Source organism: Plecotus auritus (assembly GCF_963455305.1).
Source record: "Plecotus auritus genome assembly, chromosome: 3".
Classification (NCBI taxonomy): Eukaryota; Metazoa; Chordata; class Mammalia; order Chiroptera; family Vespertilionidae; genus Plecotus; species Plecotus auritus.
Window position 1 is genome coordinate 98,907,121 of NC_137772.1, and position 27,712 is coordinate 98,934,832.

General features: G+C 44.6%; 1 protein-coding gene across 8 annotated transcripts in view; it reads right to left on the reverse strand.

Moving 5' to 3' along the window:
• The window catches only part of COG6 (component of oligomeric golgi complex 6), a 234,161-nt gene that overhangs the window by 185,430 nt on the left and 21,019 nt on the right, over window positions 1-27,712 (reverse strand). For all 8 annotated transcript variants that reach the window (XM_080658575.1, XM_080658573.1, XM_080658574.1 and 5 more), the window contains exons 5-10: window positions 23,044-23,155; window positions 18,752-18,834; window positions 18,335-18,405; window positions 10,363-10,456; window positions 775-903; window positions 601-692 (exon numbers count right to left, since the gene is read on the reverse strand). In XM_080658575.1, the coding sequence (XP_080514701.1) occupies window positions 601-692; window positions 775-903; window positions 10,363-10,456; window positions 18,335-18,405; window positions 18,752-18,834; window positions 23,044-23,155 (581 nt within the window). The remainder of the gene's footprint in view (window positions 1-600; window positions 693-774; window positions 904-10,362; window positions 10,457-18,334; window positions 18,406-18,751; window positions 18,835-23,043; window positions 23,156-27,712) is intronic.

Here is a 27,712-nt window from a genome sequence, read left to right on the forward strand (position 1 = left end):
TAATTATCCATTAGCCCCCTCTATGACATTCAACTTCAGGTAGTCAAAACAAAGATCTGAACTACTGTGAACAAAAGACTTTAGCAATTCAAAAATAGTAATTTTTCTTCCTTGAAATTGAAACCAAAATTTTAAGTACATTTAGTATATAGTTAATTATGCAAAAAACTTTAAAACTCACATGAAAATGAAAAGAAGGGTTGGTTAGTAGGAGTCAAAGATTTAGCAGCTTAATGACCATAAGCAAGTCACTTAGCTTACTCACACCTAAATTGCCTTTAAAGGGAAGTGGCATGGAAGATCTGAGATAATGTATGCTAAAGCAATGCCTTAAAAGAAAAGCAGAGGACTCAAGGCTTGATATGGAAGGTGTGACTATAAAGGTGTGAACAGTTGTGTGACAGGATAAAGGGGATAGAGAAGAAAGTTTATTAGCAGAAAAAGAAAAACAGGAAGAGGAAACTTAATTAGGATGTTTATTGTACCTTGTAGGTGAGAAAAGTTTATCCCCGTGAGGAAGTCATCAGTAAGTATAAAAAAAGAGAAGTCTTGTGTTATTTTATATATTTAGACATTAGCAATATCAATTGGAGGGCCTACCTTGTGTAGTTACAAGCTTTAAGAGAGCTTCAAGGTGTTCTTTTTCAGAAGCAGTAGCTTGATGGAGCCAAGCCAACATGTCTCCTACATATCTATGAACACAAATAACTAAATATTAGTAAAGATTCCCTTTAGAAAACCATCAAATAGTCTAATATTGTCTGATTACCATACCTTAAAGGGTCATGGGAATGCATTTCAATGGGTCTAGGTGTACCTCCTGGGCCCCCTCTTGTAAGAGCATCAATAAATCCACGGACAACTGTACTTCTTCTGGCTGTTCCAAATTCATCTAAGGTATACCTAGAAGAAATAAGTAATATAAAAAATAGTTGTTTTCTTCCTAATGGTTATATCAAACTATTCATGCAATTCCTAAGATAAGCAAGACATCTATAAAGCTTCTTTACACAACTCTCTTAAGCAATACTGTTTTTAAACAAGGAAAATATAGAAAATACGATATCACACTGAAAATTCAATCTAAAAGTACAATTTTCACTACTCTTAAGAAAGAATGCTGGGATCTGGGATTAATCACAGGGGCAGTGGCAATAATAAAATAAAATAAGACAGTAGAGCCCTGACCGGTTTGGCTCAGTGGATAGAGCATCGGCCTGCGGACTGAAGGGTCCCGGGTTCGATTCCGGTCAAGGGCATGTACCTTGGTTGCGGGCACATCCCCAGTAGGGAGTGTGCAGGAGGCAGCTGATCGATGTTTCTCACTCATCGATGTTTCTAACTCTCTATCCCTCTCCCTTCCTCTCTGTAAAAAATCAATAAAATATATTTTTAAAAAAATAAAAATAAAATAAGACAGTAGAGCCCCAGCCGGTGTGGTTCAGCTCGTTGGGCACTGTCCTGTGCACTGAAGGGTTGCCACTTTGATTCCTGGTCAGGGGACATGCCTGGGTTGCAGTCTCAATACTGGGGGGGCATGCAGGAGGCACCCGATTGATGTTTCACTCTGACATTAATGTTTCTTTCTCCCTCTACATCTCTCTCTAAAAATCAATAAAAATATTTTTAAAAAGCAAAAAAAACCCACCCACAAACAGTGAATTAGGTAAAAGTTAAAATCAAGGTTAAGGTGGAAATCTTGGACTATTCAGGTTTCATTAACCTCCTAGGACCTAGACCAGCCATGGGCAAACTATGGCCCACGGGCCAGATCCGGCCCGTTCGGCTGTTCTGTTCGGCCCACGGAGCTGAAAGAGCGGAGGGTTCTCTTGCTCTCCCCTCCGCTCCTTTACTTTGAATTTATATTAGTTCACACAAACACTCCATCCATGCTTTTGTTCCGGCCCTCCGGTCCAGTTTAAGAACCCATTGTGGCCCTCGAGTCAAAAAGTTTGCCCACCCCTGACCTAGACCAAACATGTTGTTCCACTGTTCACATAAGGCCATATTATCTAATTCTCAGGGCCAATTACAACTCCACAACCCAAACTACTTTTCCTTCTACATTAAAGAACTCTCCTTTATACATATTATCACAACTTACCCACCAAATTTGTCCAAAACATACTATCCACATTTAAAAGCTTATTTTAACTCCACTAGTAAATATATGTTTTTTTAAAATTTACTGATCACCTTAGCATACACAGCAAATAACTTTCTTTTACATGTTTACATGTCATCAGTTCTAGTTGAAAGAGGGGGGAAAGGCTTTCTAAGGTAAGGGAATTTTTAGAGAAGGGAAACTTTGAAATGGGAGATCAAACAATTTGGGATGAAATTATAGAATAGTTTGCAGTTGCCACAAGTACCCATTTCTTTATTAAAATCTCTCTGTTTCCCATTATCACCATTATTCCTTACACCCACCACCCAAATGAAAGTTCTTTCTTTTTTAAAAGTACACAGAAGAGAGGAAACCAAGATGGCGGCATAGGTAAACACCTGAACTTGCTGCCTCGCACAACCACTTCAAAATTACAACTAAAAGACAAAACGGGTATCATCCAGAACCATGGGAAGGCTGGCTGAGTGGAAATTATACAACTAGAAGGAAAGAGAAAAGCACACTGAGACTCAGAGAAGGGGCGAGGTACAGATGTGAAGTGCAGAGGTACAGAGGTGCGCACACAGAAAGGGCTGGCAACTGAGTACGCTGTTGTCTTTTTCAATCGGGAGGGAGATACAAGCTCCCGACTGCTCTGAACTCCAGTTCTGGGCGAGACTCTGGGGACCTAGACTCATATGGGGAGAAACTGGACTGTCTGGCATGGGGCAGAACTCGAGAGTGGCTTTCTTTCAGAGGTACTTGCAGCAATGATTGTTCCTGTAGGGTGCCATGAGACACAGAGACACAGGACCTCTTCCAGGCAGGGCTGACGGTCAGCCATTGCTATTTGCTCCACCCTGGTGATTCCCTGAGACCCTGCCCCACCCAATTTGTACGCAGAGGCTTTTGCATATGAATGGCCTGGCCCTTTGCAATCTGAAACCTAACGTTCTGCAGCTGGGTCAAAGAACCCCAGAGCCTCCAAAAGAAGACCCAAGGCTGACAGCAGCTCACATTGCTTCACAGCTGGGCCTCATCTGGGCACCTCCAAACCCCAAACAAAGAGAAGGAATCTGCAGATCTCTCTGTAGCTCCTGCTGAGTGGCCTCAGGCAGAGGCTAAATTAGCACCTCCTTAGAGATCCAAGAGCCAGTGTACCCAGGGGTCGAGTGAGACCATCCAGACTACAACTCTTCAGATCCATAAGAGAGACACTCAGGGGGCAGACTCAGTGAGTGCCAAAGCCCCACTGAAGCAAGTCTTGCCCCTTAAGGGTGTCTCCAGAACAGAAGTTCTCCCAGCATAGACACAACTGATCCTCACAGCCAATTGGCCTGGAGGTCAATTCCTCCCAGTGATACCAACAACAATCAAGGCTTAACTACAACAAGACTGTGCACACAGCCCACAAAGGGGTGCACCAAGAGTGTCCACCTCAGGTAACTAGGGAGGCTGAGCCACTGGGCCCTATAGGACACCAAGCACACAAAGCCACTCTATCAACATAGGGAAGCAGCCAAAATGCGGAGACAAAGAAACAGGTCACAAAATGAAAGAAATGGAGGAAAGCAAATGACTGGATATAGAGTTCAAAACCACGGATATAAGGTTACTCAAGAATCTTCTAGAAACTGTGGATAACTTTAGTGAGACCCTCGAGGATATGAAAAAGGACCAACTAGGAATTAAGCATACACTTACTGAAATAAAGAATAATATACAGAGATCCAACAGCAGACTAGAGGATCGCAAGAATCAAGTCAAAGATTTGAAATACAAAGAAGCAAAAAACACCCAACCGGAAAAGCAAAAAGCAAAAAGAATACAAAAATATGAAGATAGTGTAAGGAGCCTCTGGGACAATTTCAAGCATATCAACATCCAAAATATGGGGGTGCCAGAAGAAGAGAGAGAGCAAGATACTGAAAACCAATTTGAAGAAATAGTGACAGAAAACTTCCCCTACCTGGTGAAAGAAATAGACTTACAAGTCCAGGAAGCACAGAGAACCCCAAACAAAAGGAATCCAAAGAGGACCACACCAAGACACATCATAATTAAAATGCCAAGGGCAAAAGACAAAGAGAATATTAAAAGCACCAAGAGAAAAACAGTTAGTTCCCTACAAGGGAGCACCCATACGACTTCAGCGGATTTCTCAACAGAAACTAGGCAGGCCAGATGGGAGTGGCAAGAAATATACAAAGTGATGAATAGCAAGAACCTACAACCAAGATTACTCTACCCAGCAAAGCTATCATTCAGAATTGAAGGGCAGATAACGAGCTTCACAGATAAGAAAAAGCTAAAGGAGTTCATCACCACCAAACCAGTATTATATGAAACGCTGAAAAGTAGTAAAGTAGTAAAGTTCCTCTTTAAGAAGAGGAAGAAGAAGAAAAAGGTAAAGACAAAAATTATGAACAACAAATACATATCTATCAACAAGTGAATCTAAAAATCAAGTGAATAAAAAAATCTGATGAACAGAATAAACTGGTTAATATAATAGAATCAGGGGCATAGAAAGGGAGTGGAATGACAATTCTCGGGGGGAAAGGGGCATGGTGGTGCGGGAAGAGACTGGACAAAAATCGTATACCTATGGATGAGGACAGTTGGGGGGTGGTAAGGGCAGAGGGTGGGGTGGGAACTGGTGGAGGGGAGGTGTGGGGGGAAAAAGAGGAACAATTGTAATAATCTGAACAATGAAGATTAATTAAATTTAAAAAAAAATCTAAAAGAACAGTATAAAAGCATCCTAAGAAATGTAACAAATACAGAAAGAATGAAGAAAAATCAGTACTGTACTTATTTCATTCTTTATATTTATTTTCTGAAGGTTTACCAAAGGAAAGAAGACATCTTTTTTTTTTCATTTCCACATATAATAAATTTCATTTTGAAGAAATTTCTGTATTTTGAAGAAATTTCAAAAGTTACAAATGAATTAGCATTCCAGTTATATATTACTAACAAAAACTGAGTATGGCAACTTTCCCTAAGGACTTCAATAACTGACATTTTTCTTATACGTGATACCTACACATTTGAGACACAATAATGAAAAGTAAAGCTAGTGTACCTTACTTATATAAAGTTCATATAATGCCATCTGGTGGTTAACATGATACATTAAGTTTGTACTATATTTAAAGAATCCACCACTTTAAAGATATATGATTACTTAATGCAAGGCCAATTTTCTTTTCCAGCATTCATCTTATGGTAACCAACTGGTCTTAAAATCCTCCCTTCTCACTCATCTTCCAAGTGATTCATCTGCACTATTGTCCCCCTATTTCCTGGCATGTGCCCTTCAGAGAAAAATCATCTTTCCTCCTGATTATAGTTCTACTAGAGGCCTGGTGCATGAATATTCATGCACTGGAGCAGGGGGATCCCTTTGCCCAGCCTGTCCCCTCTCACAGTCCGGGAGCCCTCAGGAGCGGGTGGTGACCTGGCGATCAGGGGAAGGCGACACCCATCACACCTCTGCTGCTGCTACTGACAGCAGCGAAAGCCTCAGCCAGCCCTGGTTACTTAAGCCTAGGGTGGCCCAGGGTGGCTGGGCAGCTGCTATCCAAGGCTTGCCTGCGCTTCAAGCCGGCCCTGGGAGGCAGGGGGGCTGAGTGGACTGGGGGACTCCAGAGGCAAGCGCACCTTGACGTTGGCCTGTCACCCCGGCGGGGCTGAGGGGACTGGGCACCGCCATCCTGTGGCTGTGGGCACCACCATCTTTGAGGGCATGACAGTCCATTAGCATATTCCTACTTTATTAGATACTAGTGGCCCGGTGCATGAAATTTGTGCACGGGGGAGGGGTGTCCCTCAGCCCGACCTGCACCCTCTCCAATCTGGGACCCCTCGAAGGATTTCCTACTGCCGGTTTACAGGGATCGGGCCTAAACTGGCAGTTGGACATCCCTCTCACAATCTGGGACCGCTGGCTCCTAACCGCTCACCTGCCTGCCTGCCTGCCTGCCTGATTGCCCCTAACCATTCTGCCTGCCGGCCTTCTCGCTCCCAACTGCCCCCTGCCGCCGGCCTGCTTGCCCCCAACTGCCTCCTCTGCCGGCCTGCTCGCCCCCAACTGCCCCCCTGCTGGCCTGCTCACCCCTACCTTCCCTCCCCACTTGCCTGCTCGCCCCCAACTGCGCCCCTGCTGGCCTGCTCACTCCAAACTTCCCCCCCACTGTCCTGATCACTTCCAACTGACCCCCACTAACAGCCTGCTCGCCCCTAACTGCCCCCCCTGCTGGTATGCTTACCCCTAACAGCTCCGCCCCCCCCACCAACCTGATCACCCACAACTGCCATCCCATCCTGGTCAGATCACCCACAACTGCCCTCCCCTCTTGGCCTCTAACTGCCTCTACCTCAGCCCCGCCACCATGGCTTTATCCAGAAGAACGTCCGGAAGGTCTTCTGGAAGGTCTCTCAGTCTAATTAGCATATTAACCTTTTATTAGTATAGACAGAAGGCTGGTGCACGGGTGGGGGCCGGCTGGTTTGCCCTGAAGGGTGTCCCGGATCAGGGTGGGGGTCCCACTGGAGTGCCTGGCCAGCCTGGTTGAGGGGCTGAGGGCCGTTCTCAGGCTGGCCACACCCCCTTCAGGGTGGGGGTCCCCACTGGGGTGCCTGGCCAGCCTGGGTGAGGGGCTGATTTCTGTTTGCAGGCTGGCCAGGCCCCCCAACAGGGACTCTTACCCCATGGGGGCATCGCTAGCCTGGGTGAGGGGCGAATGGCCGTTTTCAGGCTGGCCATGCCCCCCGGCGACCCAAGCTCCCAGCCCCTCCTTTTTTTTTTTTTTTTTTTATTCAGTGTCTCCTTGAGTGGAGGCCAGGGCCAGCTGAAAGCAGGTATCTGGGATTTATTTATCTTCTATAATTGAAACTTTGTAGCCTTGAGTGGAGGCCAGGGCCGACCAGGGCAGGCGGGAAGCTTGCCTTCCTCCATTGCCAGGGGCAACGTAAGCCTCCTGCTCACTCCAGCTCTGTGGCCGCCGCCATCTTTGTTGGGTTAATTTGCATACTCACTCCTGATTGGCTGGTGGGTGTAGCTGAATGATGGTTAATTTGCATGTTTCTCTTGTAGATGATTCTTTCTCCTTCAAGCTTTTGCCTGGCTGTCATGGAGACCCTAAATACAGTCCTGTTTAGTTGACAACTTTCTAGTTTATCTCTTTTCAAAATAAAAATAATAGCTAATATTTAGTGATGAGCATAAGGTGTATTATGCTAAACACCTTATGTGAAAAATATAATTTAATCTTCGCAGGAACCTATAAGATAGGTACTAATATTATCCTCATTTTACAGCTAAGGAAACAGAAGCTTATAAAGGTGCAAAGTCTTCTCAAAAAATGTAACTCAGAACACACACACCTTCTAAGCCATTATACAGTATTGCTCCTTTCTAAATGTTGATCAAAAAGCAAAATTTAGTGAAAATATATTTATAGTAGAAGTCAGTTGACTTTTTCAAATGTCTGAAACACAAAGGCATTTTTGTTTAAAGAAAGGTTAACTTTGTGAACAAACATGAATCTCTGGACAATGTAACACTTATTAAAATCAAACACCAAATGTCTTAGATACTAAATGACTCATAACCAATCACCAATACCTTAAAGTGAAGAAGCTAGGAAACAAATTTCAAAGTAAATATAATTTGAAGAGACGGTGACCCACAGTGAACATTAGCTGATCATATGTACATGCACAAGATTTACGGCTATTATGGTACAGCTCTTACTACTAACCCAATGACCAGTGCAAGCTGTTGCAATTATTACTCAAAGTTGAATGTTCCTTCTTTTTTTTTTTTTAATATATTTTATTGATTTTTTAAAGAGAGGAAGGGAGAGGGATAGAGAGTTAGAAACATCAATGAGAGAGAAAAATCGATCACCTGCCTCCTACACACTCCCTACTGGGTATGTGCCTGCAACCAAGATACATGCCCTTTACTGGAATCGAACCTGGGACCCTTGAGTCCACAGGCTTACGCTCTATCTACTGAGCCAAACCGGTTAGGGCAAATGTTCTTTCTTAATCTGCATTGTGGCAGCTGCTGTTCTCTCAACCTAGGATGTTCTCTGCTCCCATTATTCCTGGAAAATGCCTACTCAACCTTCAGAACTCACTTTACCTAGTTTCCAGAGGAAACTTTCCCTACTGTTCATCCCTATCTCTTATCACAGAATACTTGAGACATGACCTCTAGAACAGCAACTAGTCTACACTAATAAAAAAGATGCAAATTGACCATACCTTCACGATGCCCACCAGCCAATCAGGAGTATGTACATTAACCCAACAAAGATGGCGGGTTAATTTACATATGCAGGCGCTGAGCGGCCGCGGGCGGGGCGAGACGAGACGCTTGCGTCATCGCCATGGTGATGACGCAGGCATTCCGCACTGCCCCAGCAGCTCCAGGCCTCTAGGCAGCATGGGAAGGCAAAAAGGCGGCTACGACCAGAGTGAAGGTGGTGCCGGCAGCCAGGGGAAGGCAGGCCTATTCTTGCATGAATCTTCGTGCATCAGGCCTCTAGTATATTCATAAAATTGATGTGTTTAAATCTGGTTTCATAAACTAAAGCAATTTGAGAGCAGTGTTTTATTGATGTTGTGTCTCTAACACTTACAATTCTGCTTTACACAAGAGTGGAATGATATTTTTACACAACTGTCCCAGCATTTGTGGTCTAGAACCTTATTACAAGCTAAGTAATGGTCCAATCAGAAAGCAGAGTAATGGGAAATCTTTTAAAATATTACTAGGATCTGAAAGGCATGATTCAGAGTAAGATTCAATGTCTATGTACAAGTCCACTTCCTTTCTGTCTCCTGAATTATAACACCTCACTTGGTCTCCATTTTTCATATTATTCCAGTCATCTATATATATAAAATCCCAGCAACTGTTTCGGCGGAATGACTGGAACAACCAGAACGACTGGTCACTATGATGCACAATGACCACCAGGGGGCAGAGGCTCAATGCAGGTGCAGCCCCCTGGTGGTCAGTGCGCTCCCACAGCGGGAGCACTGCTCAGCCAGTAGCCGGGCTCATGGCTGGCGAGTGCAGCGGCGGTGGCGAGAGCCACCACAGCAGCACTAAGGAGTGGCGAGCCAAGCGGTAAGGATTGAGCAGGAAGGCAATAAAGAGCGAGGGGTCCCAGATTGCGAGAAGAATGTCCGAATTCTGAGAGGGATGTCGGACATCACCCAAGGGGTCCCAGATTGCCAGAGGGTACAGGCCGGGCTGAGGAACCCTCTTCCCTTGTCACAAATTTCATGCATCAGGCCCCTAGTTAAAAATAAAAAGTATTTCCTTTTATGTTATACTAGAGACACGGTGCACGAAATTCTTGCACTGTGGGGGGGGGGGTTCCCCTCAGCCCGGCCTGTGCCCTCTCACAGCCTGGGACTCCCCCCTGGGGATGTCTGCCTGTCTGCCCTGGCCAACTCAGGCCTCTCGCAGTCCAGGACCCCTCACTCCATACCGCCGGCCTGCAGTGGAGGTGGGAGAGGCTCCCCCCACCGCCGCTGTGCTCACCAGCTGAGACCCCGGTTTCTGGCTGAGCAGCGCTCCCCATGTGGGAGCACACTGACCACCAGGGGACAGCTCTTGCATTGAGCGTCTGCCCCCTGGTGGTCAGTGCACGTCATAGCAACCGGTCATTCTGCTGGTCATTCGCCTTTCAGTCAATTTGCATATTATGGCTTTAATATATAGGATGAGAAATAAAATAAAATTAAAATGAAGAATAATTAAAAATATGTAAACAAGTTAATGCATAAATTCTCCTCTATACATTATCATTTATCTCTTGGCTGGCATAACTTACAGGATCAAAGAACTGGACCCTTTTTTCACTTCTCAGTCTTCTATTTGACCTGACCTCCCTCTCTCCAAGATAGTTTTGCTACAGGAGTCTTAGTTACAATTCCAAGGTAGTTAATAAGATGACAGAATGGGGAAAAGCCCTTTAGCCTCTACATAAATATAAGAGGTAATCTAGATATAGGAACACCTAGATTTCCCCTCCCTATTGCATTATTTAGCATATAATATACAAATGAATTGATGCTAGCATTGATATAGACATAATATGAGATTAAAATAGCATTGTAAGTTATTACAAGTATCAAACTATTGTGTTTAATAATACCAAAAGATATGGTGCATTATAAAAACAAAAGTAGGGTTTTTCTTTTTTAATTAGGAAAAAGTCACCTACTTATATAAGACAGGTCTATCCTGCAGGGCTTCCATTGCCTGAGTTAATACTGGAGATATGTCACATGATTCTTGTGTCAATGTTCTGCATTCACCTGAAAAGTAATTAACATTAGAAACCCTGTTAAATTAAAGATAGGTCTTTATTATATCTGTTGTACAATCATAGTCTAAATTCTATAGCAGAGGAGAAACCAAGATGGCGGCATAGGTAAAAACCTAAACTGCTGCCTCGCAAAACAATTTCAAAACTACAACTAAAAGACAAAACGGACATCATCCAGAACAACAGGAAGGCTGGCTGAGTGGAAATTCTACAACTAGAAGGAAAGAGAAAAGCACATTGAGACTCAGAGGAACAGCAAAAGGCAGAGGTACTGAGGCACGCGTGGAGAGGACTGGCAACTGAGTGCGCGGCTGGCTTTCTCAAGCAGGAGGGAGACAAAAGCTCCCGACTGCACAGAACTCCAGTTCCGGGCGAGACTCTGGGGACCCAGACTCATTCAGGAAGAAATTGGACTGTCTGGCAGCGGGCGAAACTCGAGGGAAGCTTTCTCTCAGAGGTGCTTGCAGCGATTACCACGGGACACAGGAGCCTCTTAGGGCAGAGCAGACCAGAAGCCATTGCTGTCTGCTCCGCCTGACTCCGGTCCATCCAAGATGAGCACAAAGGCTTTTGCAAGTCTTGTCTCATAAGGGTGTCTCCAGCACAGAAGTTCTCCCAGCGTAGACACAACTGATCCTCACAGCCAATTGGCCTGGAGGTCAATTCCTCCCAGTGATATCAACAACAATCAAGGCTTAACTACAACAAGACTGTGCACACAGCCCAAAAAGGGGTGCACCGAGAGTGTCCACCTCAGGTAATTAGGGAGGCTGAGCCATTGGGCCTTATAGAGCACCTAGCACACAAAGCCACTCTATCAACATAGGGAAGCAGCCAAAATGCAGAGACAAAGAAAGAAATTGAGGAAAGCAAACTACTGGATATAGAGTTCAAAACCACAGTAATAAGGTTTTTCAAGAATTTTCTAGAAAAGGCAGATAAATTTAGTGAGACCCTTCAGGATATGAAAAAGGACCAACTAGAAATTAAACATACACTGACTGAAATAAAAAATAATATACAGAGATCCAACAGCAGACTAGAGGATCACGAGAATCAAGTCAAAGATTTGAAATACAAAGAAGCAAAAAACACCCAACCGGTAAAGCAAAAAGAAAAAAGAATCCAAAAATATGAAGATAGTGTAAGGAGCCTCTGGGACAACTTCAAGCGTACCAACATCAGAAATATGGGGGTGCCAGAGAAGAGAGAGAGCAAGATACTGAAAACCTATTTCAATAAATAATGACTGAAAACTTCCCCCACCTGATGAAAGAAATAGACTTACAAGTCCAGGAAGCACAGAGAACCCAAAAAAAAGGAGTTCAAAGAGGACCACACCAAGACACATCATAATTAAAATGCCAAGAGCAAAAGACAAAGAGAGAATATTAAAAGCAGCAAGAGAAAAACAGTTAGCTACCTACAAGGCAGCACCCATAAGATTGTCAGCTTATTTCTCAACAGAAACTATGCAGGCCAGACAGGAGTGGCAAGAAATTTTCAATGTGATGAATCGCAAGAACCTACAACCAAGATTACTCCAACCAACAAAGCTATCATTCAGAATTGAAGGGCAGATAAAGAGCTTCACAGATAAGAAAAAGCTAAAGGAGTTCATCACCACCAAAGCAGTATTATATGAAACGCTGAAAGGTATTCTTTAAGAAGAGGAAGAAGAAGAAAAAGGTAAAAATAAAAATTATGAACAACAAATACATATCTATCAACAAGTGAATCTAAAAATCAAGTGAATAAAAAATCTGATGAACAGAATAAACTGGTGAATATAATACAATCAAGGGCATAGAAAGGGAGTGGACTGACAATTCTCGGCGGGAAAGGGGTGTGGGGGTGCAGGAAGAGACTGGACAAAAATCGTACACCTATGCATGAAGACAGTTGGGGCGGGGGGTAAGGGCAGAGGGTGGGGTGGGAACCTGGTGGAGGGGAGCTATGGGGGGAGGGGGAGAGGAACAGTTGTAATAATCTGAACAATAAAAATTTATTTAAAAAAAAAAGAAAACAGTTGTAACATCTATTTTGCAAGGCACATGAGAAATAGTCAAAGGGACAGATGAGTCAGGAGAAACAAGTAGAACCATTTTTAGAGGAACTTACACTAAATACAGCAGGACCTACTTAAACATTGTGGAAATGGGCAAAGTAGACATGGAAGAACTAAAGTTTATTATTATGCTAAGCGAAATAAGTCAGTCAGAGAAAGGCAAACATCATATGATCTCATTTACTATATGTGGAATATAATGACTAAAATAAACTGATGAACTAAATAGATTCAGAGACATTGAAGCATGCAACAGAATGATGAATTTCAGAAGGAAGTGAGGAGAGGGGGACAGATTAACCAAAGAATTCATAGGTATACTAGAGGCCCGATGCACGAAAATTCATGCAAGAGTAGGCCTTCCTTCCCCCTGCTGCCGGTACCGGCTTTCCTCCAGCACCCGGGACCCAGGCTTCCATCCTCCAGCTGCCATCAGGCACCCGGGACCTGGGCTGGTTTCCCTCTGGCCCTGGCTTCGTCAGGAAGGACCCCTGGAATGACATCCAGAAGATGTCTGGTCTAATTAGCATATTACCCTTTTATTATAGATATGTATAGCCTATGGACACAGACAATAGTGTGGTGGGGAGGGGGTAAAAAAAAAATAAATAAATTCTAAAGCAAATATTGCATTTTTAAAATGCTTGGAAAAACCAAGAGAATATGTCTATAAAGAACTGGTTTATGCTGTCAACCAAACTAAAAATTTAAGCTTAAGTATTATATAACTTTAAATGACCACATATGCTGTGTGGTATACCCCAAAATTATATTTTATTATTTAAAAAAACTGTATTTCTATAAAAAGCAATCAATGAAAAAATATTCACTGAATAACTGCTATATACACAGTAATGTTCAAGGCAAGAGGGGAAGAGTATTAAAAATACACAAACACAGACAAACACACACACACACACACACACACACACACACACACAATATATAATAGAGGCCCAGTGCATGAAATTCGTGCACAGTGGGGGGAGGGTGTCCTTCAGCCCAGCCTGCGCCCTCTCCAACCTGGGACCCCTCGGGGAATGTCCAACTGCCAGTGGGATCGGGCCTAAACTGGCAGTTGGAAATCCCTCTCACAATTTGGGACTGCTGGCTCTTAACCACTTGCCTGCCTGCCTGTCTAATTACTCCTAACTGCTTCTGCCTGCCAGTCTGATCACCCCTAACGGATCCCCTGCTGGCCTAATTGATGCCTAACTGCCCTCCCCTGCCAGCCTGATTGCCCCTAACTGCCCTCCCCTGCTGGCCCCAACTGCCTGCCCCTACGAGCCTGATCTCCCCCAACTGCCCTCCCCTGCAGACCAGGTCGCCTCCAACTGCCCTCCACTGCTGGTGTGGTCACCCCCAACTTCCCTCCCCTGCAGGCCTGATCTCACCCCCAACTGCCCTCCCCTGCTGGCTTGATCTTGCCTCCAACTGCCCTCCCCTGCTGGCCATCTTGTGGTGGCCATCTTGTGTCCATATGGGGGCAGCCATCTTGTGTGTTGGAGTGATGATCAATTTGCATATTACTCTTTTATTAGATAGGATAGAGGCCTGGTGCACGGGTGGGAGCCAGCTGGTTTACCCTGAAGGGTGTCCCGGATCAGGGTGGGGGTTCCCTTAGGGGGTAGGGTAGCCTGGGCGAGGGGCCTGTGGTGGTTTGCAGGCTGCCCACGCCCCCTGGCGACCCAAGCGGAGGCCCTGGGATCTGGGATTTATGTATCTTCTACAATTGAAACTTTGTAGCCTGGAGCAGAGGCCCAGGCAGGCCAGGGCAGGCAGAAAGCTTGGCTTTCTCCATTGCCGGGGAAACCCAAGCCTCCTGCTCACTCCGTGGCCGCAGCCATTTTTGTTGGTATTTATATCTTCTATAATTGAAACTTTGTAGCCTTGAGCAGAAGCCAAGGCAGGCCAGGAAGCTTGGCTTCCTCCATTGCCAGGGGCAACTCAAGCCTCCTGCACTCTCCAGCTCCGTGGCTGCCACCATTTTTGTTTGGATTTATTTATCTTCTATAATTGAAACTGTGTAGCCTTGAGTGGAGTCCAGGGCTGGTCAGGGTGTGCTGGAAGCTTGGCTTCTTCCATTGCCAGGGAAACCCAAGCTTCCTGCTCGCTCCGTGGCCACAGCCATCTTGGTTGGGTTAATTTGCATACTTGCTCCTGATTGGCTGGTGGGTGTGGTTTGTGGGTTTAGCGGAGGTACAGTCAATTTGCATATTACTCTATTATTAGATAGGATTCTAATATTATCATTAAATACTTATAAAGAGTCCACTATATTTAAAGAACTTCAAATTTGTTTCAGAAATTCGAACCTTTAAGATATGAAGACCTCACACTAACACTGTATTTTTAGCACCCATATATATTTCACACTTATGCAGGTATGGATATAGAGACATCTTAAAGTTCCTAGGAGTCAAAGGCCCACAGTTTGGAACCACTAAGTTAGATGTCATGAGAGCACAAAGAAATTTGAGGCCTTTGAAAAAGAAATCTAAATTAGAGAGCAAAAATATACATATACAAAAAGTAATAATAGAGTAGTAAATTACTGAATGCCAAATAAATATTTCCCAACAGTGTTCAGAGATGGGGAAAAGTCACTGTGATTAAATGTAGCCATGGAGAGTTCCAGAAAGATGTAAAACCTAAACTCAGCTTTGAATATTGAGGTAGGACTTGTATATAAAGAGAGAAAGAGACAACAGTCAAAATAGGAGTAAAGAGTGCAAAAAAAGAGAGGCAGAAAAAGAAACACATTTTGGAGTAAATCATCTGAACCAGATAAATTATCTGAACCAGGTTTTCACAGTACAGTACAGGTGTTACCAGTTAAGGAGATTTAATCCCAATTACTTCAATAGTCAGTTGGTAACACCTATTAAAATCTCTGTTCTCCTATTCCAGTGGTCAGCAAACTCATTAGTCAACAGAGCCAAGTATCAACAGTACAACGATTGAAATTTCTTTTGAGAGCCAAATTTTTTAAACTTAAACTTCTTCTAACGCCACTTCTTCAAAATAGACTCGCCCAGGCCGTGGTATTTTGTGGAAGAGCCACACTCAAGGGGCCAAAGAGCCGAATGTGGCTCGCGAGCTGCAGTTTGCCAACCACAGTCCTATTCAATTCTTGCTCTTAACCGTCTTCTTTGATTTTAATAGGAAATTTTGAGAACTTATTGAAACATTTTTAAACAAAACTAAAGCAAATAAACCATTTGTGGTAGGCAAAATAATGGTCCCCCAAAGATCCCTAATCCCTGGAACTTGTGATAGTTTACCTTACATAGCAAAGACACTTTGCAGATGGAACTAAGGTGACAGACCTTAAAAAAGGGCAATTTCCCCAGATTTCCTTAGTGGGTCCAAGGTAATCATATAGGACCTAAAAGTGGAATAGGCTGGCAGAAGAGGTAGAGATATAGATAGAAGAGTCAGGAGATAATCAAGTAAGAGAGTAACTCGATCCTCTGCTGCTAGCTTTAAAGATGGAGGAGGAGGAGGCCATAAACCAAAGAATGCAAACAGCCTCTAAAAACTGGGAGAAACCTTCAGTGACAGCCACAAGGAAACTCAAACCAAGGAACTAAATTATGCCAACAAACTAAATAAGTGAGGAAACAGATTATTCTTCAGAGCCTCCAGAAATGAACAGAACCCTGCCAGCAGTTTAATTTTAGTGTGGTGAGAACCATATATGATTTCTGACCTGTGGAACTATTAGATAATAAATTTGTATTGGTTCAAGCCATTAATCTTGTGGCAATTTGTTACAGCAGAAATGCAATATTATTCACTATTTACAATCAAGTTATTTAAATAACAAGAAATATCTAATCAAGACAGCAGAATCTCAGAGGAAAGTCAGAGGAGGGTAAGTGGGTGGGAAGAAATCAACCAAAGAACTTGTATCCATATATGCATAACCCGTAGATACAGACAATAGGGTGGTGAAGGCCTGGGGCAGGGGGCAGAGGTGGGCTAGAAGAGGTCAATGGGGGGAAAAAAGGGGACATATGTAATACTTTCAACAATAAAGATTTTTTTTTTAATAAAATAAAATAAAATAATCTAATCTAGCCCAGCCACCATGGCTCAGTAGTTGATCATCGACCTATGAACCAGGAGGTCAGGATTCAATTTACAGTCAGGGTATATGCCTGGATGCACGCTCCATCGCCTGTGGGGGTGTGCAGGAGGCAGCCCATCAATGATTCTCTCTCATCATTAATGTTTCTCTCTCTCTCTCCCTCTTCTTTCCTGTCTGAGATCAATAAAAATATATTATAAAAATAAAAACAAAATAATCTAATCTAGATCAGATAAAGAGTAATCTAATTAGACAAAATAATCTAGAACTGTTGACTTTTTTTTTTAATTTCCATCGTTAACATATTGCTTGACTGATGTTAAATGTTCATAATATAAACATAAAGAAAATATGTTCAGATGTAAAGTTTGTTCTTTTTAAAAGTACTTTTTGATAACTAAAATCAAAATATCCTATCTAATAAAAGAGTAATATGCAAACTAACCATCACTCCACTACACCCACAAGCCAATCAGGAGCAAATATGCAAATAAACCCAACCAAGATGGCTACGGCCACAGAGAGCAGGAGGGAGGCTTGAGTTTCCCCGGCAATGGAGGAAGCCAAGCTTTCTGCCTGCCCTTGCCGGCCTAGGCCTCCACTCAAGGCTACAAAGTTTCAATGATAGAAGATACATAAACCCAAACAGAAATGGCGGCAGCCACGGAGCTGGAAAGAGCAGGAGGCTAGGGTTGCCCCCGGCAATGGAGGAAGCCAAGCTTTCTGCACACCCTGGCCAGCCCAGGCCTCTGCTTAAGGCTACAAAGTTTCAATTATAGAAGATACATAAAACCCAATAGAAATGGCTGCTGACACGGAGTGAGCAGAAGGCTTGGCTCTGCTTCAGGCTACAAAGTTTCAATTGTAGAAGATAAATAAACCCCAGATACCAGGGCCTTCACTTGGGTCGCCAGGGGGCGTGGCCAGCCTGCAAACCACCACAGGCCCCTCACCCAGGCCGCCCCATGCCCCAAGGGAACCCCCACCCTGATCCGGGACACCCTTCAGGGCAAACCAGCTGGCCCCCACCTGTGTACCAGGCCTCTATCCTATCTAATAAAAGTAATATGCAGATTGACCATCACTCCAACACACAAGATGGCTGCCCTCATGTGGTCAAAGATCCTGCCCCCATGTGGACACAAGATGGCCACCACAAGATGGCCAGCAGGGGAGGGCAGTTGGGAGGGACCAGGTCTGCAAGGGAGGGCAGTTGTGTGTGATCAGGCCAGCAGGGGAGGGCAGTTGGGAGGGACCAGGCCTGCAAGGGAGGGCAGTTGGGGGGGACCCAGGCCTGGAGGGGAGAGCAGTTGCAGGGGACAAGGCCTGCAGGGGAGGGCAGTTAGGGGTGACCAGGCCTGCAGGGGAGAGCAGTTAGGGGCAAACAGGCTGGCAGGGGAGCAGTTAGGCATCAGTCAGGCTGGTAGGGAAGTGGTTAGGGGGTGATCAGCCTGGCAGGCAGAAGAGGTTAGAGGCAATCAGGAAGGCAGGCAGGCAAGCAGTTGGGAGCCAGCAGTCCTGGATTGTGATAGGACTCCCTCGAGGAGTCCCAGATTAGAGAGGGTGCAGGCTGGGCTGAGGGACACACACCCCTGTGCACGAATTTCATGCACCGGGCCTCTAGTATCAAATAATGATCAAGTGAGATAAGAAATATTCTAACACTGATATTCACAAATCCAGACCACATGAAAGAAATCACTTACTTTGAGCCCATCGATAAAGTCTTTCATAAGCTGTTTCTTGAAGCAAGGCCATCTGTTCCATAATTTCTAAACTAAAAAAAATAAAAATAAAAAAATGCATTGTAATTTAAACTTTTATCCAACAGCCACATCTAGGCACCTAAATATTGTTTAATTACAAAATGATTTGGGTACATCATGTTAGTTTTTTATCATTTTATGGAATGATTTTTCAATGTTTTTATAATTAAACCAATGTCAAATTTTATTACCATCACTTTGTTACCCAATTGCTGTTTTACTCTAAGCACATCAGGATATAACTCCCTCCTTATCCAAGGACACATAAAGATTAAACTTTTTCAAAAAGAACCTAGGATTTTTTTAATTTTGGAAATATAAGAGGCAATACAATTATGAACTGAAACGGTTACTCACCCTGCTGTTTGTTGGTTTGTACGCAAGAGGACTTTGACATCATTATGAATCTGTTTTACTCTTCCCAATCCCTTGAAAAAAGCCTTTAAAATTAAGAATTCAACCTTAAAATGTCCATGTTTTCAGGTAAAATTATATTACTCTAAAACGAAATATCACTACAAAGGAAAAACAAATACTTTCTCCTACGCTGATCCTTTCTATACTGATCTCAACTTTTTCTAAATGTTTATGTAAAGTGTAATATATTTATTCAAATTTCAAAACGTATATTAATTCAATGTCTACTATATGCCAATTGTCTGCTGCCACCGATGAAAAATTTATAAAGACAAAAATCTATGTCCCCAGGAAGTACAGAGTCTAGTGAAGAGAAATGCAAACCTAAAGATTATTACATAAAGAAAAATGTGCTATGTAGTGAACATCTTATGACTTAGTTAAGCATGGCTTTCTTGTCATTAAGGATGATGTTTTATATATCTTTTATATACCCACTAGAGGCCCAGTGCATGGATTCGTGCACCAGTGGGGTCCCTTGGCCTGGCCTGCGCCCTCTTGCAATCCAGGACCCCTAGGGGGATGTCGGATAGCCAGTTTTGACGTGATTCCCACAGGCCTGATCCAGACAGGAGGGAGCCTGATCCTGTGCATCGAGCATCTGTCCCCTGGCAGTCAGTGCATGTCATAGCGACTGGTCAAGCGGTCATTTGGTCGTTCGTTTGCTTAGGTTTTTATATATATACTAGAGGCCCGGTGCACAAAATTCATGCATGGAGTGGGGGTTCCCTCAGCCCAGCCTGCACTCACTCCAACTGGGGACACCTCAGGGGACGTACAACCGCTGGTCAGATACCCCTCTCACAATCTGTGACCTCTGGCTCCTAACCACTCACCTGCTGCCTGCCTGCCTGCCTGATTGCCCCTAACCCCTCTGCCTGCCTGCCTTATGGCCCCTAACTGTCTCTGCCTGCCTGCCAGCCTGATCAAGCCCGCAAATGTTCTCCTCTGCCAGCCTGATCTCACCCCCAACTGACTCTGCCTGCCTAATCACCCCTAACTGCCCTGCCTTGCTGGCCTGATCTTGCCCCCAACTGCCCTCCCCTGCCAGCCTGGTTGCCCCCTACTTCCCTCCCTTGCTGGCCTGATCTCGCCCCCAACAGCCCTCCCCTGCCAACCTGATCTTACCCCTAACCGCTCTCCCATGCCAGCCTGATCGCCCGTAACTGGCTCTGCCTGCCTGATCGCTCCTAACTGCCCTCCCCTGCCAGCCTGATCTCACCCCCAACTGCCCTTCTCTGCCGGCCAATTTGGTTCTGATTGGTCAGTTTCTATGCCAGTCAGCGTCAAAAGCTCTGCCTCCTAGGAAGCCATTGGCTCCTCACAGTTGACCAAGATTTGGTTCTGACTGGTCAGTTTCTATGACAGTCAGCGTCAAAAGTTCCGCCTCCTAGGCAGCCATTGGCTCCTCACAATTCACCCAGATTTGGTTCTGATTGGTCAGTTTCTATGCCAGTCAGCACTGAAAGCTCCACCTCCTAGGCAGCCCTTGGCTCCTTACATTCACCCAGACTTAGTTCTGATTGGTCTGTTTCTATGTCAGTCAACGGGGCCTGATCAGAAAGGCAGGGCTGATCAGCAGCCCCCGTGGAGGCCTGGAGAGAAATGGAGGCGCGGCTATTGGCCAGGCCGGGAGAGAAGGAGAGTCAAGTTCTGATCAATGGCTGCCACAGAGGCTACGGATTAGACCTTGCCTCTCTCTCTGCAGGCTTCTCTCTGGGCCTGATCCGCAGCCCCCTAGACAGTCAGTGCTGGGTTGGGGTGCCGACAGTGGCCCATCAGTGCTGGTTTGCCACGGCAACCCAGCACTGACTTCCGGTCTGGTGGAGCCTTCGGTCGTAACGGTCATTATGACATTGGCTCTTTATTATATAGCCTAGAGCAGCCGTGGGCAAACTACGGCCGCGGGCCGGATCCGGCTGTTCTATCCGGTTCTCTTGTTCTCCCCTCTGCTCCTTTACTTTGAATTTATATTAGTTCACACAAACACTCCATCCATGCTTTTGTTCCGGCCCTCCAGTCCAGTTTAAGAACCCATTGTGGCCCTCGAGTCAAAAAGTTTGCCCACCCCTGGCCTAGAGGTCCGGCACACGAAATTTGTGCATGGGTACGGTCCCTAGGCCTCGCCTAAGATCAGGGCCATCTTTCCCAGCTGCCTGCAGTTGGCCCCACCCCCCACCGCCACCCACCCCCAGTTCCCCATTCACCATCGGGTGATCAGTGCCTGACAGCCAGGGGAAGGGACCGAGAAGTCAGCTGTTCCCGCCCGCTTCCCGTCCCCGTCCCCGCAGCAAGTGGCCATCAGGCGATTGGAGCCTGCTGGCTGGGGAAACAGACCAAGTGGTGGTCAGTGCACCTCATAGTGACTGGTCCAGCAGTCGTTCTGGTCATTCTGCAGTTGGGATCAATTTGCATATTACCCTTTCATTATATAGGAAAGAGGCCTGGTGCACGGGTGAGAGCTGGCTGGCCTGCCCTGAAGGGAGCCCCAGATTGGGATGCGGGGTCCTTGCTTGGGGGTAGGGTTTGCAGGCTGACCCCACCCCCAATCAGGGTGGGGGTCCCCGCTGGGATGGGGCTGGCCTGGGCAAGGGTCTGCCAGTGGTTTGCAGGCTGTTCATGCCCCCGACAGGGAGGGGGTCCCTGCTGGGGGGCGGGGTCGGCCTGGGTGAGGGGCTGCAGCCAGTTTGCAGGCCGGCCAAACCTCCATCAGGGTGGGGGTCCCTGCTGGGGTGGGGCCAGCCTGGAAGAGGGGCTGAGGGTGGTTTGCAGGCCGGCCATGCCACCAGCTTTGTCAGGAAGGACGTCTGGAAGACGACCCAGTCTAATTAGCATATTACCCTTTTTTTAGTATAGATAGATTCTTGCCCCACATCTAAGAGTAGACTGCAAAGTTAGATATACAAAAGATGCTCATTAAATATTAAGAGCTGACAGATACTGAACTCCAAGATATTTTTATTTTAGAAAAACACATTGGAGCCTTAGTTTACAAAAGCCAAACAGTGTTCTAAACATGAAAATAATGAATGTGTTACTTTTCTTTGATGAATTCAATTTAAATAAAAAATATAACCTCTAATACAGTTTATTATTTTTCCCAAGTAGAGAAAAAGGTGAAATGTCAAATATTTAAAATGTGCAATGTTCCTCAAACCTCAAGGGCTGATAAGTAATGTCCTTACCCACAGGTAACTGCTTACATTCCAGCCTGGACTGTAATATAATAGTGACATCTATCATAGCCACTCCATGAGATTCCACCCCCACTTTAAGAAATCTTCCTGCCCTCAGACCCCAGAATAATAACAGCAAGTGTAGATTTATAGTTCCTCCCAGTTAGGGAAATGAAAAATTCCTTTCTGGAAAAACTGAATGTCTTTCAAGTAAAAAAAAAAAAAAAAAGAAAGAAATAAAACATTTCCCTGTTGTTTAGCATTTTGAGAGGTTTTATAGTTCTATGTCAGTTTGAAAAAAATGGCATAGGTTAAAAAACTAATTAGATGAAAAAATAAGGAATTTCCAAATCTAAAAAAGACAAAAAGTTGTAAAATAAAGAACATGTAATCACTGTAATGTCATTGAAATGAAAACAGAAAATGCCATGTTACTGTACTGTGAGGTACCAAGGAAAGAGAATGTGTGCGTGTATGGGGGGTTGGGGCTGAGGGGAAGAAGCTAAATCCTCATATTTCATGTTAGGAAATCAATAAAAAAGTAGTTAACACAGATAATTAAAACATATTTGTTAAATGAAAGAACATATAGTTTATTCTTTATAATTGATCTAATATCCTGTACACCCCCATCCCCGGAATAACAGGCACTAAATTTAGTACAAATAACTAATAGTAATCTTTAAATGCATTTGATTGGATAACTTTGCCTTTCCATCCCCACTACATTAAAAACATATTCTTTTTAATAATAGCTCTAGAATATAGAATTTACAAAAGCAGTTATTAACAGGTTTGAAATGGTTGACAAAAGACTTAGAGATAAGGAGGAGTGGAAGAGGTGATAAAGGTTTTCTTTATAAGCTTTGTACTCTTTAAAAAGGACATGTATTGCTTTGGAAAAAAATAAAACAATTTAAAATATGCATCTTAATTTCCAAATTTAAAAATATTTTTAAATCAAACATTTTTTAAATGATAAGATAAAGCCTTAAAATTTTCTCTATGACATCTGTAACTGCAACACTTGAAATAAATATAACAAAAGCAAGATACCTCAGTAATAGGTCCTTCTCTTGTACCTCGGAGAACACTCATTTCATCAGAAGTTAGTTGGAACTTGGATAAGAAAGCATCGGCAACTTGTGCTCTTATTTCTAATCTTTGACTGTAATAACAAAAAACAAAAACTTAATAAATATCAAATACATAGTGCATTTGCATAGCTTTAAAACAAATTATGGTCTAACATACTAACCTTTTAAAATAAAGATGTGAAAGATTCTCAACATCTTTGAAAGTATAATTTCTACCTCAAATACTGGAAGCTCATCAGGTATGTAGGTGATAAAATTAGCTGATATCATTCTACCTCAAATACTTGCACATAGTAAAAGGAGTTAACAATTACAAAAAAGAAGAAGAAAGTTCACATACGGTCCTACAAGTTCACATTGTAATAGTAAGGTTATCTTACAGGAGAGAAATATGCCCATGTTCAACTATTCTCTTCTCAGTATTAAAATTCCTAAGCTTTGAAGTTTTCACAGCAACCAAAAATCAAGTATATTGTTTTTTGTTTTTTAATTTTAAGTTAGAGGTAGAACTCCAAAACTCATTTACTAATTCCTTATAAATCTATAGTCACTTCTCACTTTTGCCTTCCTGGCTTTTTCTGTATACTATGGTAATAAAAAAGCCTTTTAAAATATTTTAACTGATTGCAACCTATTTAGACTAGTTGAAAATTAGGAAAAGGCAAACTCTAGTCTGGAATGCAACTTGCCAGGACCTAAAGGACTGAGCAGAGTGACCATCTAAAGGCAAGTTAGGAATACAAACTACCCAAGCAGAACCACAACATTCCTGGCTTCTGTATCTTAGCTTTGAAGATCTTACCTAATAATAGAGAAACATGTAAATTGACCATACCTCCGCTACACCCACAGCCAATCAGAGTGAGCATGCAAATTAACCCAATAAAGATGGTGGTTAATTTGCATGTGCAAGGGGGCAGGCAGTGCCATGGCCCGCTCCTGAGGGTCCAGGTCCATGGGGGGCAGAGGAGGCCAGGTGGGCAGCGCCAGACACCGCCCACAAGGTACCAGTCCATCGGGCCAGGGAGGTGGGGTGGGCAGCACCAGACGCCACCCAAGGGTTTCGGGTCCATCGCAGGCCCCAGGAGGGGCAGCAGCCCACCTAGCCACTCCCATGGGGCCCAGGAACATCGCTGCCTAGACACTCCTGTGGGGCCCCGGGAACATCGCTGCCCAGAGAGGCATGGCTGGGCCTGCTTAGCCACTCCCGTGGGGCCCTGGGAACATCGCTGCCCAGGGAGGCGCGGCTGGGCCCTGGGAACATCGCAGGCATGGGGTTGCTGAGACCCAGACCGGGCCTCTGGCCACAGATTCACACCTTTGCGGAGACTAAGGGCAGGGATCTGCCTCACCTGCAGAGAGAGAGAGGTTCTTCAGTGGCTCCAAGACGCGGGTAGGCCAGGCCAGGGATCAAAGGTCATGGAAGGACGCCCGGGCGGAGGGGAAAGGACCCGCAGCCCTGAGGCAGGGGTTGAGGGGCGGTGCCACCTCAGTGGAGGGGTGCTGCACTGCAGGGTACCAGACTGACTGACGTGATTCAGAGAAGTTCCCAGTGCTCACCAGCCTCGCCCAGGCAGCCTTCGCACTTCAGAGGCAGCCACTCCTGCTCCCACCTTGACCCAAAAGCAAGCCCGCACTGCCCTGCCCCAGGGCAAAGCATGCCTTGGCGGTGAGTGCGAAGCCTTCCACCTGCTCCGGAGAAGGGGTCAGTAAAGAATGGGGGCCGGGGGCCGGGAAGAGGAAAGAATGGGGAGTGTCCGCAATGAAGAGGTGCTTGAGAAAGAGGCTTGGAAGCCTGATGGGAAGGTTTGTTCTGTTTGCCCAGCGGCTGCCCCTTAGGAAGGGTGGAGAGTGTGGCTGTGAGGCCTCCCTGCACACTGAGTCCAGTTCCACAGCCAACTGGAATTGGCCTCAGTTTCCTGGTCTGTAAAATGGATTAAGCGTGTCCCAGTGCCTTCACTGAGCTTTGATGGCCAATTGAGATACTATATAAGGAAAATGAGGGAAGAAGTGAGAAAGAAAAGGAAAGGCGAACAACACAAAAGAAAGTCTGGAAGGAACCTGTAAACCCATTGTCACTTAAATAGGGAATATAGTCAATAATGTTGTAATGATGGTATGATGCCAGGTGGGTACTGGAAATATCGGGGAACACTTTGTAAAGTATATGATTGTCTAACCACTATTCTGTGACTAATATAAAACCTGAAACCAATACAAAATAATATTGAATGTAAAAAAAAAGAAAATTGGAGTGAAATTTTTATAAATTTCAAAGTTTAAATAAAGGCTGTAAAGGAAGGAAGGGGGAGATTAAAAACAGTGTTTTTCATTTTACCACTTTATTGTCTTTTCAGTACATGAAAAAGACAGTTGTCTTTATATGGTGCTTTTATACTTTTCTAGGTCATTATCTCACTTTAATTTCAGAGCAACTTAAAGACAAGATAATTATTCCCTCCACTATTCAAAGAAAGGAAATCTTGGTGTCTGGTCCCAATGATTCAATCATCAAGCCCTTATTGAAAAGCAGGGTTAGTAAAATTTTCTGTGAAGGGTCCTATCTATACTAATAAAAGCCTTGGGGGTGATCAGGCCACCAGGGGAGAGTAGTTGGGGGCAATCAGGCTGGCAGAGGAGCAGTTAGGTGTCAATCAGGCTGGCAATCAGGCAGGCAGGTGAGTGATTAGGAGGCAGTGGTCCCAGATTGTGAGACGGATGTCCGACTGCAGGTTTAGGCCCAATCCCACAGGGATCGGGCCTAAACCTGCAGTTAGACATCCCCCAAGGGGTCCCAGATTGGAGGGTGCAGGCTGGGCTGAGGGACACCCTCCCCAGTGCACAAATTTCGTGCACTGGGCCTCTAGTATATAAATAAAATTCTAAGTGCTTCTTTAGTAGTATTCACAATATAATAATACCCCCCAAAAATGAACAAAGATAGATATTAACACTGTTTGTATAGACCAGTGGTTCTCAACCTTTTTAATGCCGTGACCCTTTAATACAGTTCCTCATGTTGTGGTGACCCCCAACCATAAAATTATTTTCGTTGCTACTTCATAACTGTAATTTCCGATGGTCTTAGGCTCTACAGCAGCGGTTCTCAACCTGTGGGTCACGACCCACAGGTTGAGAACTGCTAGCAGGGTCGCCTAAGAACATCAGAAAACACAGATATTTACATTACGATTCATAACAGTAGCAAAATTACAGTTATGAAGTAGCAGCGAAAATAATTTTATGGTTAGGGGTCACCACAACATGAGGAACTGTATTAAAGGATCACGGCATTAAAAAGGTTGAGAACCACTGGTATAGACAGTCTCTATCATGTATCTATTATCTTTGGTTTGTATTCTTGGATTGCGAGGTTTTAAATTCACAAAGTCAAATACTACTGCTGAATAACACAAAAAGCTAAAAAGGAAAATTCTTGGAGGTGGCAATAATGTCATTTATAGCAAATGATAACATAAATCACCTAGTTAAAGATATACTAGTAGATTTAAATGGCATGTAACCTTAATCATCATATTACTGATTATGAACATTTACCTTAACAGGTTTTGTTTAATACTTTAAAAAATATTTTGTATTTCACATTAATATATTAACTGGATTTTTTGGTCAAATAAATAGGGAATTCTCTTTAACCATCTCCTCACCTCATGGCAGTCCAAGAGAAATAAGAGCACATTTGAATGCATCCAGGAGCACATCGCCAACCAGGCATGAAGCTTAAAGGGAAGAGAGCAGGCTGAGGGTCTGCCAGAGGTTGTGGTCAGCACACACCCAGGTTAGGTCCCAGGGGTCAGGAGCATTTGTTCTAGCCCACCCAGCACATCCCAAATGGCATGCTGGACATACATGCTTCTCCAGTTTCAGAAGCCCCTTCGAGAGGGGAAAGAGAGAAGGCAATGGGAAACAAATTCCAGAAACACTAGCCAGGAAGCAGAAGGTTCCCCTCCCTGAGCCTCAGAGGCCTGTTCCTGATGCCACCCACCCCCTGGAATCTCATGTTAAAGCTCCAAAAGTCACACAGTGGTGGCAACAGAATGACCAAGGTCAGGGCAGAGAAGGCAGGTGTGACTGGGGCTGGAGGCTATCTGGCAAGGGAATGTGAGCTGACCTCCTGTGGAATATGGCCTCCATGGCTAGTCACAATCCAGAGTGCAAGTGCAGGGAATGTGATCAGGGCTGATGGGGTTCGCGAGAGGACCTGAGGCTGAAGATAAAGTGGCTACAAAAATGAGGGAGCTGGAATGCGGCGGAGGAGGTGGCCAGAGAGTCTCTCCTTGGGTAGAAACTACTAGAACAGGACAGGAACTCTGAGAGGCGCTGAGACCCCACAGAAAGCCCCAGAGATTCTGAGGTGGAAGGGCGCTGAGCAAGTGTCAGTTATGGGCTAGTGTGGGAAGCTGCAGGCAAGCAGCCCCTCCCTTCCATTCAAGCCAGTCCCTGGTGTTTGCAATCAGACCCAGAAGAACAAGCCCCCCAACCCCCACCCCCATCACCCTTCACCCTTCATCCCAGATTCGGCCCCTAGGGGAGGGAAAGGAAAGAGGATGAGAGGCAGGAGGCAGAAGGTGAGGGGTCTACTGGATTTTTTTTATCTTCCAGAGGAG